The 15,944-nt window shown below is 46.7% G+C and overlaps 1 protein-coding gene across 2 annotated transcripts in view; it reads right to left on the minus strand.

Annotated features, from left to right (window-relative positions):
• The window catches only part of AXIN1 (axin 1), a 72,268-nt gene that overhangs the window by 15,662 nt on the left and 40,662 nt on the right, over positions 1-15,944 (minus strand). For both annotated transcript variants that reach the window (XM_021548599.2, XM_021548598.2), the window contains exons 4-5: positions 10,076-10,172; positions 2,575-2,712 (exon numbers count right to left, since the gene is read on the minus strand). In XM_021548599.2, coding sequence (XP_021404274.1) covers positions 2,575-2,712; positions 10,076-10,172 — 235 coding nt within the window. The remainder of the gene's footprint in view (positions 1-2,574; positions 2,713-10,075; positions 10,173-15,944) is intronic.

Genomic DNA, 15,944 nt, shown 5'->3' on the forward strand with positions numbered 1-15,944 from the left:
GTGACACTCGGGCGGGCAGGAGCCCGCTGCCAGCACCACTAGATGGTGCTTTGCTGACACACTATTATTATTGTCACAGAGCTCCTCCACCAGCTCCCACTGGCAGCCGCAGCCGGAGCTGCAGCTCCAACTTTGCTGACTGCTGAGCTATTTTTACTCCCCAGCAGGGCTGGGGGTGTCCTTCCCTTTGAACAGGAGCTGCGAGCTGCACTGCTGAGCCACAGGCAGGCGATGCCTCGCTGGAAACCTCCTCCTCTGCCTCCCCCCGGTCCCACCCATCAGGCTGCTGCTGGTTGGGAAGGGAAAACAGCTCTGCTAAGCACGAGAGCCTCTTCGATCATCATGCAAATGATTTCCCTCTCTTGTCAGGCAATGTTTCATATTCAAATACTGAGAATCTCACTGGTGAGATTTTTTTTTTTCTTTTTTTGTCTTTGCTTCCCCCGGGCTTATTTTCCATTTGTTCAGTTCAGAGTGATCTGTACGATCCAATACTGATCTCTGTGACAGCAGATTCCATTCATGGACATGAGGCTGAAGTGTCTCAAAAACTAACATGGGAACATGCATATCCTCTAATCCTCTGCCACGTTTCTCAGAATAATTAGTGAATTCAGCATTTGCTCTTTTGTAAAGCAGAAACCTGACAGTCTTTTCAGTAAAAGGCATTTGGCTTCAAATCAGATGCCCCCTCTCCATGTTACTGCATGATGTGGCTTTGAAAGGGAACCTGCAGGCTGCTCATTATGGGGGAAAAAAATTCTTTTCCCCTGGCTTTTGCAAAATATTTCCAGCTTCTCTGGCTGGTAACTGCCCAGTGTGACTAATGCTCCTGGTTTCCCTGTGCTGCTGTGCAGTGAGCCATGCAGACCTGGGAAGAGGTTGCCCTGCAGTCCTGGTGTTCAGGTCACAGAAAATAGCCCTGTGATCTATCAGGATTCCAGCTCTCCCTCTTGCTGATACCAGCAGCTCCTGCACCTTGAGTGCTGACCTAAAAAAGCTACAATTGCTTACTCTGAATTTTTCCTGAATGGCTAATGCCAGATGCCAGCCAGTCAATGAAATACATTCTGGAGACAGCAAAGAGGTTTAATATATAGCATTAGTGGGAGTCCTACGTTTAAAAATAGATTAAGTCACACAAAAATGTGTTTAAACAGACTTAAATATATTCTCTGGCACATAGGTATTTGCTGATTTTATGGTATTGCTACTGGCAGCTTCTTCAAGGAGGCAGAGGGTTGGGATAATGTAATTTAGTACAGGTGGGGGCTGCAATGGAGCCATGGGAGGAGGAGGAGGAGAAGGAAGTGTGCTCTAGGACTGTTAGCAGAAAATGCTGCTGATTGCACTGCCTTTGTCTAGAAAGCAATAGTCACCAGACAGGAGAACAGAGCAATTCCAGAAGAACAGGAATCTAATCCCAAAATAGCACCTGGCTGGCCTTTTCTGGCTGGATGCAGAGGTGTAGGGAGTTTGCAGGAAAACACCTGGAGAGGGATGGGACCTTAAAGATCTGTTTTTCTCTGTTCTCTGCATTTGAAATGCAGATGCAGTTTAAAGCCAACACTACAGCTTTTTCCTGTTCAAAGAGCTACTAGATGAGCATTTTAAAATACTCCAACAGGGCTGAATGTTCTTTCCTGGAGCCCCAGAAGCTCAACCTCCCTGAAAGCACACCTCTGCTTTAAGGGAGGGCTGCAGGTCACAGAGCAGGTTACACTGAACTAGTGATGTTCAGTAACACCATGGTGTCCACTGGGATCTCTCCTCTATCCCCACCACAAGATGTGCAGGTACCCATAAGATGCAGTGCCTCAGAAGAAAAGCGATGGTGTGAACACTGCTGAACAGGGGTCTCACACAGGTAATTCCAGATGAACAGGACCTCACTCTCTTTCTCCTGGAGCTTGTTGTGGAGCTAAAGGCCTTGCACATTTCCCATGGTTCATCTAACAAATCCTCAGGGTCTGGGGCCCCAGCAGTAGCAGGGCTCCCAGCACTCAGTGCCACTGGTTAGGTATCCCAGTGGAGTCAGTGTGTTTATTCTGCCCAGGAGAGTTTTTCAATGCCACACTTGACCACTTTCAAAATTTCTACGACTTTTTGGTTGTGGTAGAAATGGCCTGATAGCAGACACAAACACCCCCAAGTGTAACATCACCTGGTTACTATTTGTAGGGGAAACAGATCACACAAAACCTCCTATGGGAAGGTGAACCCCTCTTACACAGTGGGATTGCTCACAAACTCAAGACAGCCAAGGTACTAAAGAAAGTGATGGAGAGCATCCACAGCTCCTGAGTGATGGCAGAAATGGGCACTGCTGTGCCACAGTTGGTATTTTACACAGGGAGGGAGCACTGGAGCTCACAGAACCCTTCATGGATGAGAGAACAGCATCGTGGAAGTTGCAGGGACTAGAGGAGCCTCCAGCAGCCCTGTGCCACTGATGCCCACGGCAGTGGAGCAGGGAATTGGCCACCTCAGTTGTTTGCACAGCAGCTGAAAGCTCCCTGTGCCACAGGGCAAGCAGAGTGCCAGGCTGGCAGAGGAGATAAGAAGATCACTGACCGCTCGAACGCGTTTAAGGCGCTCCTCTAACTTCTCCTCTGCTTCACGTTCCTTCTGTACTTCCTCCAAACGGTTGATCAGCTCTGCAGCAAACTTCTCTGGCTCCACGTGGATATCCTTTGGCATTCGGTAGGTACGCTGCAGGGAGAACACAGCATGGCTTAGCAAAGGATGAATGAAAACCCCCACGTTTCTCTGGGAGCCTTTGATAACTGGAAATGCCGGTCGCTCCGCTGGGAGCTGGGGGAGGACAGGCTGGCAGGCACTCAGGTGCAGCTCAGGACCTGGGGGCTTGGGAGCTGAGCCACCACCTCCATGAGTTCCTCAGCTGGCACCAGCTCCACACATCACCCATCTAAGGGAAAGGTTTTCTGGAGCTGCAATTCAAAAAGCTGTTTTGGCACCAAATTCCACTCGGGGAACAAGCAACATGTGCTTGTTTTTCTCCCAATGGACACACGGTCAACAGGAATACCCTGGTCTCAAAGGGTGGCAAAAGAATGTACAGACCCTTCAGCCTCTCAAACCTCCTGTTTATAGCAGTTATGCTTTCATTTGCAGAAGGGAGGACTCTGGTGCACACTTACTTAGCTTATTGCAGGAGGCTCAGTGTGCAAATCTAGCCTACAGCCCAAGGTCCCAATTCCCACAAAGCATTCTCTCCTGCTGGAGGATCCTACAGGATGCATCTCAGCTTTTCAGAGTTGTGCAATGATTCCCTGCTTGCTTTATCAATACAGCACCCTTACAAGCACAGAGGTGTCATTTTTTGCCTGCTCTGGGTGGATAAATGAATATTTATGGCAGTTCAAGGACATTCTTGATTCCTTATGCTGAGTTACTTTGTCCCTAAATTCCTGGGTTCTGGGATAAGAAGTTTGTGTAGTGAAGTATGAAGCTATCAGCTGCTGCATTATCCCCCTCATTTTTATTCTTTCTGTATTATTTTTTTAAATAGTAGAAAAAGTTAAATGACGCACCAGAGATAAAAATTTAATTTGGAGGGAAAATAGTTGGAAATTCAACAGCATAAAACTCTGCATTCAAATATTTCAATACTAACATGAGAGAAATATACACTCTATAGGACCAGAGACAAAATTAAATGTGAAGATGTGAGATAATTCATAGCAAAAGAACAAACGCAGCATCAGAAGCAGACATTGAGCTTGAAAATTTTAAAGGAGGATGAGAGACCACCCGAATTTATCCCAGGCCAGACAGAAGATCAAAGCAGAACACTAAAATGCTGCTTTGCCTCAAAACCTGACAAAAGTATGCAAATCACATTGGCTTTTCTGTCTCTGCCAGCTGGAAGGCAGGGAAGAAAAGCAGAGGCAGCAAGAACCCACTGATGGCACCGAGGAGCTGAAGACTTTTTCATGACACCCCAGCCGGGTTGCAGAGGTCCCAGTAAAAGCACTGCTTGTTTTGTTTGTCAAGAGGGATGGGTCTTCCTGAGCGTGCCAGCAAATCTCAATTCCACTGATCCATCTGAACTGGGAACACCCCCAACCATTCCCTTCATCCTTGCAGCCACTGGAGAGGGCACAACATGAGGGAGGTGATGTCACCACCCTGGGATGATGTCTTTAGTGCCACCGGGACCTCCAGTCCTGCAAAGCAAAGGTCTGTATCACAAATTACCAACAAAAACAATGTTCAGTCTTGAAGTATTGGCAGAGGGGCCAAAGTAGCATGTTTCACCTTTGTGTAGTGCAGAAATGGGCTCCAGATGTGCTCCAGCACAGGGGAAGATGTAGCAGAGCTGGTTCCTGCTCTGTTACTCCCTGAGGAGCCTCAGGATGTCTCCCTGTTCCCCTGCATAGCCCTGGGAAGCACCTCTGGCTAAGGGATCCTGTTTCCTTCAGAAACCCCAATCCTGTGACCACCACCACCACCCTTCCTCATGGGGCCACGGCAGTAATTCCCAAGGAGGGAATTCTCTCCCTTGCCTGACAAGTCCCAGCCTGCTGGGTGACGTGTTCCCTCCCTCCTGCCACCTCAGATGCCAACTCTCCCTGCGGTTGTTTGTGGATGGCACCACCAAGCCCTGCTCCGTTAGACACTTAATGAGCCTAATGAGAGGCAGCTCAGAGCTCAGCACTTACAGTCTTGGGTCTCCCTGGTGCAGCTACCGCAGACAAGCACAACTGGGAAAGAACTGCCTTTTGTTTCCTTAGCCTTTGCTGCAGGGCAGCATCCCAAACCAAAGTCTCTCCTGAACCTGTGCTAGCAGTGGGTACAAGGGCTGGAGCGTCTGAGTCCTGTCACCATGAGGTGGTTCCCTGCAGGCCAAACAATGCTGAGGATCTGAAGATATTTGGAATCACTGCTGCATTGAAGGAACTCAAAATAAGGTGATTTTGGGTCTTTTACAACTAATACCTCAGCATGTTTATCCACAGTCTCTCATACTCTGGAGGTGACTGAAGGTCAGCTACAGAAACCACAATAATGGAATCCAAGAATCTTTAGGATTAACGTGTTTTCTTCTCTCTTTGAAAAACTGCTGCATCTGCAAAACCCACTGCCCTGGCCTTGGAGCTTCCCACTCAGCACAACAGCTTGCAGAGGGCCTCAGGAGCCTGCATGAGGGTGCAAGATGCAGCTCCCTCTGCAAGGGTGTCACTGAGCATCCAAGATCAGTGCAACTGAAATAAACCTCACTTCACCCCATGGATACCAGCTGCACACACCCCCTGCTCTCCTGGTGGGTACCTGTAAGGGTAACTCAGAGAGCTGGTGAGCAGGACAATGTCCTGAACATCACCATGGTCTGACTTTATTCCTAGCTCAAAGGATGAGCTACACAGACTTCCCCCAAACTAACAGTATTGCAGAATAACGAATGCAAATTCCCTGTGCTGAAACAGTACAGATAACTGCTGAGGACTCTCTCTGCCTCCCTAGTCAGCAAACATGGATTGCACTGACCTGGTTCAAAAGACTTAAGACAACAAAGTGTTTGAAGCCTTTATCAAATGATGGGCCTGACTTCAGAAGAGAGACAGGGGAAATATGCTCCATCAAAGACCAGCCAGGCTGAGCCTGTATCCAGAGCAGGAGCCTTCAGGGCTTCAGGATTTTGAACCTGCCCCCAGCTTCCCATGAGCATACAACATCCTGCCAAGGGATTTGTAAATAATCTGCTTATTGTTCTGAAATCAGAGAGGCTCCAAATGCCTTTGTTCCAAGTAAAGGGTTCAGCACTACCCAAGAGCTTGCTGGTTTTTGAGGATCCAGCCCTTCAGCCTGGACCAGAATGAGGTCTCTGGACATTCTACATCAACAATTTAGAAAGGAAGTGCTTCATTTCAAAGTACTGTTTAGTCTAATGTTTGATTTAGTTACCTATCTACTTTTACTTGATGGCACTAGTTAGATAGGTCTGTCCAGAACCAAACAATATGGAGCTGGGGAGGCTGCAGAGGACAACAGACAGGAGGCTGAATGCCTGGTCGATTGGGAAAAATAGAAATTGCTTGACCTGGTCTAGATGGAGCAATCTTTCCTTGTGACAGCTCTGAAGAAGGATTTCTTGGGGTACCTATCACTAGAACATTGTTCTTGACACATGAAGTGTCTGAAGCTCTCATAGCTTTGTGAAGAAGCAGCCTGCTAAGAACATGGGAGACACACAAGAGCTCCAGTAGCTCCACTAGGCAGCTCCTCTCACATCTTCCCCTTTTCTTGGAACTGATGGAGTGGGAGTTCCATGGATTTTGCTCCATGAGGCAGCTTTTGGGTTTTGATGGATTTCACCTTCCCTGAGAAACAGAGGTTTAAAGGACCAAGCTGCACATCAGAACACACCAGCATCCAAAATGTGAGAAGGCTGAAAGGGAAGAATCTCACTGCAGTTTGCAGGTTCCCCTTGGGAAGCATCAGCCTTAACTGCTCTAAGATGAAACAGGAAGTTTTTCAACATTACACTGGGTAGAGGTTTGCTAAGCAGCTCCAGGGATCTGTGGTTTGGGCTGAGCTGACAGATGTGACTGGGCCAAAGAATTCTGTGTTGGTAAATCTCCCTCTTCTACAAGAGGTTTGATGCCTCCATGATGCCTGAGGGGCTGTTGTTAGATCACAAGTCAGTCTTAGAAATGAAAGGAAGATGACAGGCTAGAGAAGCCAAGAGAAAAGAATTTCTGAACCTCCATGTTTCTTAGATTAATGCATTCCTCTGTGACATAAATTTTTAACTGATAAATGGTGTTTCCATACTAGAAACACTAGTGGCAGAGCTCACAGATAGCTGGATTTCAGCATCCAGTCTAGCAGCATTCAGGGATTAGCAAGGAGTCCTGCTGCAGCAAAACATTTGAGGAAAAAGGCATAAAACAGCCGGTGGGAATTCCGAGCAGGTTCCCAACTCACAGGAGCATAAAGCTCATTTAGCTGCAGCTATCCAGGCAGCACGAGACCAGGCTCCTCCTGTGCACTCCTCACTTGTACAGCACAGCACAGTGGTCACTCACAACTTCTGTTCCACTCAGGAACACCACGGAAGCCACCCTGCAGCATCCTTGACTGTGAGTCAGGACAAGAGAGCTCCCACCCCATGACCAAGCTATAGCAAAACATCAAAATGGATTCTTTATGCAGCTAAACAAACCAACCATACATCAGGTCTTAATGCTTGAGGTTGGATTTTTCTGAACTTGTTGTGGAAAAGGAGGATCTCCCATCCTCTTCTGGGAATGGATGAATGCCAGAGCCAGGTACAGCCCTGTGTGCTCTGGGCTTCCTCCCTTTCTCTGGGAACTTGCTTGCTCTTTCCTTCCTTGGTGCTCCAAGACTCTGCTCAAATCCAAGAGAGAGATGGAAAACCACATGAAAGCAACACTCACTCTCTGTGCAATGTGTTCCTGCCAGAGGCACAAACCAGAGGTCTCACTGCTTGCTGGAGATCCTCCCCCACTGCATTCTTGGGCAGAGCGCCACTTCACAGAACTCAACTTTTCCAAACTTAGAGCATTGGTGACTGGCTAAGTGTGGAAGATGTGAGCTGCTAAGTGTGGAAGATACAGATCAGGACCATCCACACATGTCCTGCAGCTGAAGAGGGTGTTCCACATAGCCAGCACATGCTGGCTGTCACTACTTGGAGGCAGCACAGCTGCTGGGACCAGCGGGCAGCCTCCTCTGAACATATAATCACTGCAGTTTATAGCTTCTGGACTTAACTGCAAGTGCTGCTATTAAAAGCAGTATTAGTCCTTTCAGAATTTTGCATAATAGCCCTATAACTCATTTGTCAGGGGAAGGTCTATAAAGGACTTCTGAAATGACTTTCGGAAGTAGGAGGTTCCCCACTATCAGTAGGAAAACTTGCTGTGCATTCTGCAGGCACTATCAGCATGGACTCTGGCTATGCTGCAGATAGGAGTCCATAAAGACCTTCACTCAAAGGTTGTGATTTCATCACTGCCACACTTTTGGAAGCAGTTAACCCCAGGTCCAGCTTGATTCAGCCACGGGCTGTGGGATAGCCCAACCATGGGCTTTGGAAAGCAACACTTGAAGAGACATTTGCATGGCTCCTTGCTAATTTGTGCTCTTTAATTCAAAGAGTGTGCAGTTAGAGCTGAATTTGAAAGAGTAACTTTGTAACATTTCACACTGGTGTTGTCAAAACACATTGTCTAATTACCTTCTCCTTTCTTGGCTGATTGATAAGAGAGGGCAGAACAGTGCCTCTCTGAAGTTGATGCCAATTCTGTGTCAGTAATTGGCTGGCAGGAGGTGCCAGAGTGTCTGAACTAAATTTTTATTCCCTGGAGAAAGACTAGAACTAACTCAACTTCTCAATCCTTAGTTCCCATATAAATATGTGTCAAGATGCCTTTCCCCCTGGCTTAAAATTACAGTGCAGAACCTAATGGGAAGAGTGGATGTTTCACCAAAAAAATCCTTGTGAAGCATCTGTGTATAGTTTAGGAGGAATATGTAATTCTAAAAGACTGTGTAGGTAAGTAGGATAATATAAAAATTTATAAGCAGCAGGTGGGCAATTTAAACTTTGTTTTTTACCCCGTTTTTAAAGCTGGTTTCCAAAAGGGTCGGTAAAATTTAATGCTAAGTAAAACTAATTAGCCTGCAAGGAACTGCTGCTGGAATGACACTTATTCAGTTCAACAAAAGAAATGTTTGGCAGATGGAAGTTCGTTAAAGTAGAGCTCACTATACATATTTAATGCTCCATACTCTGAGTTTATAACCTGCAGTTCATCGAGGCATTGCCAGTGCACACCATCAACAGAAAGCCACTATTATTTTTATCCAAAAGGTAAAGCCACTGACAAGCTTTGAAGTCAGAGAATATTCAGTCAGTAGTTCCCACTGTTGGGGAACAGCAACAACAATAACAACAAAAAATAAAGGCCAAGCTTTCAAACTTCAACTCTAACAAAGCCATGCTTACAGTAAAAACGGCATCAAGTGAAATAAAAAGGCACCCAGCCAGCCTTTTCAACAGCAACCACACTGTGAAAGCAACTGTGTGAAAAGAGAGGTGACTGAGCTAGGATGGCTATGAGCGTCTGCAGCCAGGGCTTTTATTGTCAATCCAGTGATCAAAGCACAGGAGACCCTCTTAAATCTGAGGAAAATAATCTAATTTAAAAGGCAAAACAAAGAGTGGTGGTTTTGGTGTGAGTTTTTTTTCTTTTAAATCAGATTAAAACAAGGGTGTATTTCTGCTGGTATTGTGCTGCTTTGAGCAGGCAGGATGGGAACAGCTGCGTCAAGTTTGAAGGCACTTCTGGAAAAAAACAGATGGAGGCTTTTTCTCTCACTATTTGATTTGTGCTGGAGTCCAGCTGCCCAAAGGGGAAAGAAGCACCTTTATTCCCTAGTAGATATTAAATGTCACCTGTAACTTCTCAGAAAAAGAAAACAATAAAAAGCAGAGCTGCAGATGGTGATGCAAACCCCTAGCAGTTGTGCTCATCTTCCAAAGGCTATTTGCTTACCTGGAGCAACCAAAGAGACAGTGTCAGATAAATGAAATATTTACTCCTGCACCTTTCCTTTTTCTCCTGCCTTGTGTCCCCAGGTGAGCTTTGCTGAGTTCTTGGGAACAGGTCACAGGTCCTTTGGCTGCTCAGTGCAGACGGTTGCACTTCTCCCCAGATGACCTTGGCTGAGAGCTGCATCAGCCTCCATGTCCAACAGCCTCCTACACCTCCCACAAACACCTCCTGCTCACCCGAGGGCATGGAACTGCTTGCAGATAAATGCCAGCCATCACTTCCATTCTCATCCAAGAGAAACAATCAGCTACTGACTGAATGGTTAAAGAAAATTCTGTGTTTTGGGCAGCCCGGGATGGCAGAAGGCTCCAAGCCTTTTCTTAGCACAATGTATGTCATCTTGAAGCACCCCCAAAGCGAATACAGCACTAAGGGGGATTAAATTCAAGCACCAGCAGAGCAACTGGCTGCTAGAGATCTCACATATTTTGCATATTTACCCCTGGGAAGGAGATAGTGCTACTTACAGGAATGTGAGGTAGTGGCACACGTCCATTTGCTTTGGCACTTTCTTGCATCTCTCTGCGATGCTGCTTTCGGAGTCTGTACGGTGGGATCCCATCTCTGCAGGAATAGAACAACAACACACCCTGCTTTAGTGCCTTTCTCTGACACGTTATGCTCATTCAAGCCTTGCTGACACAGAGTGTCTGGTCGGAAACCCCTTCACACTTGCATGCCCAGAGTAAGAGGGACCTATGCAGCAATGATGCTCACGCAGGTCCCCAAACCAAAAAAAGCTCGGGCATGGGGGCCAGGAGGACTTACACAGCATCCACCAGGAGCAGAGTGAGGCACGGCTCCTTCCAGTGCTGCTCAAGGCAGAGGGCAGGGAGAAGGACTTGGACTGCATCCTGGTACCTTTTATAGTTGGTTGCTTTCTATAAAGAGTGCGTACTGTACACATTAAACCACAGGGCAGGCTAAGAGAGGGGGGAGAAGGAGGAGTGGGAGCTCAGTGAGCATATACTCCAAGGGGAGCTCAGCCAGGGAACAAGGTATATATAAGAGCCTGACAACTGCTTGAATGGCTTATCAAAGGACGTATAGGCTCCACTGCTCCTGAAGGCGATCTCTAGTTCAGTCTGAAATGATGGGCTTGATACTGGAGTTGGTGGAAGGAAGAACCAGCCCCCTCCCCAGAGGAGGCTGGATGAGGTTAGGAAGGGTTGTCATGGGCAGTCACATCCAAGTGAACCAGCTCTGCTTGGCCTTGTGCCTGTGCTGAGAGATGTGGTGACAGAGGTCTCTGCCGAGGAAGGAGACAGTGGTGGCCACAAGCCACCACCCTCTGTACCAGCTTGGTACACAGGGGTCAGTGGGTCAGAGGCACCAGGCTTTGCTACGCACCCCAAACGGCAAAACATCACTGCCTAAGTGTGACTTCAGGCAAAGAAAGGAAATGCATTTTCATTCTCACCATTGTCACCACCTGCTCACACCCAAGGACCAGAAGATGAGTGAGTGGAGCCCAGTTATGAAAGTACACAGACCCATCTCCTGGTAACCTTGTATTAATTGGTGAAAATCAACAAATTCAAAAACAAATGCCAGCTTGGAACTTGGCAATTTGGAGCTTTTTCATTTTACAAATTTCCCTGATTCAGCAGAGGTAACTGCTTGGGAGGATCATGCAATGCCACAGAGGTGGATGGATGGAGGGATTTGGGTTTTCCCAGTTACCATGTAATTCCTAGGCACATCTACCAGCCCTGCACCCCTCTGAGCTGTGAAAATGAGCCAGTTCTGACACATCTCACAACACGAGATGTTTGCACAGGCCAAATGTCCTTAACACCTATCCCCCCCCTCCCCCCGCCAGCTGTTTCTCCAGAACATAAACCAAACAGTCTCACCCACAGATTTTTTAAGTCAAGGTGCCATTTGGCAAGAAAAACACAATTTACTGTGGTGTTTTGCCTGCAAACCTCCTGAATTTCAAGCAGCAGTCTGTGTGAGGATGGCCCCACCAGCTTTCATTCCCATTCCCATCATGCTGGCTGCCCTGCTGGCTCCCTGGAAATTCAGGTGCAGGCAGAATCACCACCAACCTATAGCAGAAGAACCTAATTTCATGCAACAACCCAGGCATTCAAAATGCAACACCATTAAAATAAAATAAAACAAACCCCATGATTAACAAGTGCTTTTTAGCACGAAGAGAAATGAGGGAACAGAAAATGAGCCAGGCTAATTACAGCTCTGGTGAGTGGCTGCAGGTAATGCAGGAGGAGGAGGAAGAGTGTGCTGGGAGCATCATCTCTGCTTTGCCTGCAGTGACCCAGCCTGGGAGCAGGACAACTTCCCCATGTTGCTGTATAGGCATCATGAGAATGTTCATTAGGTGGCTTAATTTTCTTTAATGATGAGAATCACAACGGTTAAAGAGTTTCACCGCATTGTGACGTGGCCTTTTCTAGGCTGGATGGTAACAAAACAACTGCAAGTTTTCAGAGGGAAAAATAAAAAAACTGGGGGATTATTTTAGCCATTGCTGGTCGGCATCAATAGTCAACATTTCAGCTTAACCAGTGCACAAAAACCGGGTGCCAGAACACAACTCGCACACTAAAGCCACACGGCCATTCGCAGGGAACACAGGGAACGCGGCATTATGTTAGAAAGTGCAATTTTTCTTTCTTTCTCTCTCTCTCTCTTTTTTTTTAATTCTCCCCAGCAGCAGTCCCAGCGGAAAGAGCGACTTTTGTTCCCAGCACAGTAGCGAAAGGCTGATAATGGCCTCTAATCTATCCGGCTTCAAACACATGTTCAGCCCCGCTGTGCTGCCTTTGATGTCATTTTAACTAGATTCCCCAATGCCACCTCTGAACTTGGAACATTCCTTCGTTCAATGTACTGTGCCAACTCAACCAGAGGAAGCAAATTCAAAGATAAGCACTTTAATTTTATCCCAACAAAACCTTATTCAATAGATGGGGGGAAAGCAAGGAAAACCAATACCATACTTTTGTTTTCCTTTTGTCAGGTAGCTTGCTTTGAGATATTTTCAATAGATAGAGAAATAATATATATATAGGGGAAAAAATTAAACTTTTTTTTACAGCACATCTACTTTTAAAATAAAACTTTCCCAAACTGTTTTTCCTTGTTTCATCATGTGATTTTCTTTAGCACCAGAAAGCCCAGCACTGAAATGCAACGAGGGAAGAAGAGTATTTCAATTGCTTATGTAATGACAATGCAATGAGTTTACTATTGGGGAAATGTGGAGGTTTCCTCCCCTCTCCAAACTGACCTGCAAGAGCCTCTGGTGAGCAATGGCTTGGCTGTGGCTCTGCATGTTGGACTCTCCTGACAAGAGATGTCTTTACTCCTCTAGACAGGCTTCAAACCCAACCATTATGTCTAATGCATTAGAAATCATTGTTTGGGATCTTTTAAATTAAAAAGCTGATAAACTTATTTAAATATAAGAAAACTTGGAGTAATTCTGGATCATTAGCCTTAAGAAAGACAGGAAACAAATGCACAGCCAGACTGCTATTTTCTACCAATTACTCTTATCAAAGTACCTCTGTCACAAGAGACTTTTCTCACATAAAGAAGCATGATAGGAAAAGCACCAGGAATTTTGGTTAAAGGCCAGTCCTCCAAGGAATAGCATTTAATCTGCAAGACTTTTTGAAGGGATAACCACTGTCCTAAACTCCTTTGTTTGGGGAATTGGCCATCACTACTCTGGAGCAGGTTTGACTGGAACTGGGGAAGAAGGAGCATCCCTCTGGCCAAGCCTACAGGCACCGAGGGCTTCCCAAGTGCCTGGGGGAAGGCAAAGCTGTCTCCCAACTAAGATAAGCCAGGACACCTGATAAGAAGAGGAAGGAGTATTGTTCAGCTGGAGCACAACATGGGGCTAAAGAGGAGGCACTATCTCCTGTTTACCATGTAAGCTCTTGAAGAAATCAAGATAGATATGGACCTAATGTGTTTCTGCATCTGAATTGGAGCATCACATGGAGATTTAATGGCTTCAGCTGCTGCCTTCCTACCTACAGTTGCCTTAACTCTCCTCAAGCATCTCTGCTGTGACAACCCCTCCCACCTGCAGACTCACCTCCTCCACTTGGGAAGATGCTCTGCGCAAGAAGGGTTATCTGAGACAGCCAAGAGCAGCTTAGGACCATGCTGGAAATGCTGCTGCAAGTCTGGGGCAGGCTCTGAGCAGCCCACGGGGCAGGCAGAGCCCCAGATCCCTGACTTACCACTGACCCTGCACCGAACATCAGCGGTGAGTGACTCGACCCCACCTGTGGCCACGGCACTGCCGGGCCAGTGCTCACCAGAGCCTCTCAGTGTCCTCCCCAGACCTTGCCTCCACACACACCAGCTAAAACAACACAGCTGCCCTGCTGATTATAAAAACAGGTTTCAGCAGAGAGGACCAGAGCTGTTTTGCCTATAAGGGCAGAGGAATTCCTATGACACAGGAAGACTGAAAAATAATCAGTGGAGTGCAGGCATTTAAGAGCAATGTTTTTTAAGCCACTCAAAACGCAAATTACTCAAACAACAGGGACTGATAACATACTCATTATATAAATTCAACCCATTACAATAATATTTAACAGTGCTTGGAAAGACATCCTGTTGAAAGCTGGCCTTTTAGGAAAGTGTGCTTGTAAATCACAGTTTTACAATCTGTTTGGTGAGCTGGCTGCTCCCAAAAAATTGTCCCAGCTCAGGAGCTGAGACAGGCAGAGCATCGCTCAGGTCTGTGCTAGAGGCTTTGCATGCAGCCATTTCCAAACCCTCCATGTTGCTGGGATCACTCCAACATTAAAGCTTGGGAGGGAACTGGTGTGTGTAGCAAATGCTCTGTGCTTGATTTCTCCACTGGCCACAGCTGGCCAGCACTGAAGATCATGCTTTGCTCTCCTGGTTTATTAGCATTTCTGTTAGCCAGTGTTTGCATCCTGATTGTCCAGACAGATTTTCCTCTGATGGAGGGTCTGATGGAGGTTTGTGCCTTGGATCAACCCTCATTCATGTGCTGCCTTGGAGCAGAAGCCAGATTTCTTCATTATTGAGTGTGACTGCTTTGTGTAAACAGCACACAGAGGGAAGAACCTTGCTCATCAGCAAACGAGGCCTTTATTGCCATTTTCCTCAGAGAAGGCCTAAATTCAAAGCACTGAGACATGTAAGTCTTGTCAAGCAGCAGGAGTCCCTTCTTTAACTTCATCTGGTTGTTCTTCATTTTTGCTGCCTTGAGCAATTCTGCAAAAATTCCTTTGAAACTCAGGAGGCAGATAGGTTCAGCAGTGCCATGTAAAATCCGAGTAAAATCTGGTGCTGGAATTTTAAAGCATGTAATGAAGAGCAAGTGCTGGAAACAGCCAGAATCTGTGTAAGCCAAAGGTCAAGGCTGTACATCCAGAATCCCAATTTTGGATTCTGCATGGATCCAGTCTGAGAGGCATAGAAAGAATGGTTCACCCTTTATGAAGTTCAAAACTTACTTAAAATGAACCACTAGGATTGGGTGAGTTATTAGCAGAAGGCAGTGCACATACTGGTGGTAATTAAAGTCCTAGAAGCGACCTATGGTGGGCAGAGGAGGGCTAAAATGCCTAAAGGAAAAAGGAGCACAGGATGGCCAGTAAGAAATTATTCTGCCTGTGAAAAAAACAAACTGTGGCTAGCGAAATAAAAATTAGGAGGGTGAAGAACTCTGGCATAAATGATCACAACATATCACAGGTATAACCATCAGCGCAGTCTCATGAGCCCACTGGACCAGTGGGAGAGGAAGTGCTAAAAGCTAATTAATTTTGAAGAGTTCTTACATCTGTCTCTCCTGATAACAAGAAGTTACAAGACTCCTGCTAGCTTCAGATTAGCTCCATATAAATTGATGCATATGAAGAATTGCAGAAGGATGTGGCAGAGTAGCTGGATTTGTATCAAATGGAGCCTTTAATTAGTGGCTGTCTACAGGGTTCTGTCCTGGGGCATCCTCCTCCTCCCAGGCCCCTTTGGCCAAGGTCTGCCTCCTCAGTTTTACAACAGGACTGGAGCATAATGTGTGAGGAGCTGGTGTCAGGGTGCAGAATGAACTCACAGCTGCTCCTACATGGCCCCAAGCCTCCGTGGAGCCAGAGATGAGCAAGCTACTGGCTCAGGCAGGGCAACCACCACAGACACAGAAACCCCTGGCCAGGCTGCACACTCCCTGTGTCGCTGGATGAACTCTGGGCAGGTGGGGAACTGTGGCAGCACCCATTAACAGCATCCATGGCACAGGCTGGAAAGTTTCTCCAACAAGGTCTGACAGCTGCTGACACTCTCAGTGACACTAAACGAGCCTCTTGGAGG

Source organism: Lonchura striata, chromosome 16 (genome assembly GCF_046129695.1).
Source record: "Lonchura striata isolate bLonStr1 chromosome 16, bLonStr1.mat, whole genome shotgun sequence".
Lineage (NCBI taxonomy): Eukaryota > Metazoa > Chordata > Aves > Passeriformes > Estrildidae > Lonchura > Lonchura striata.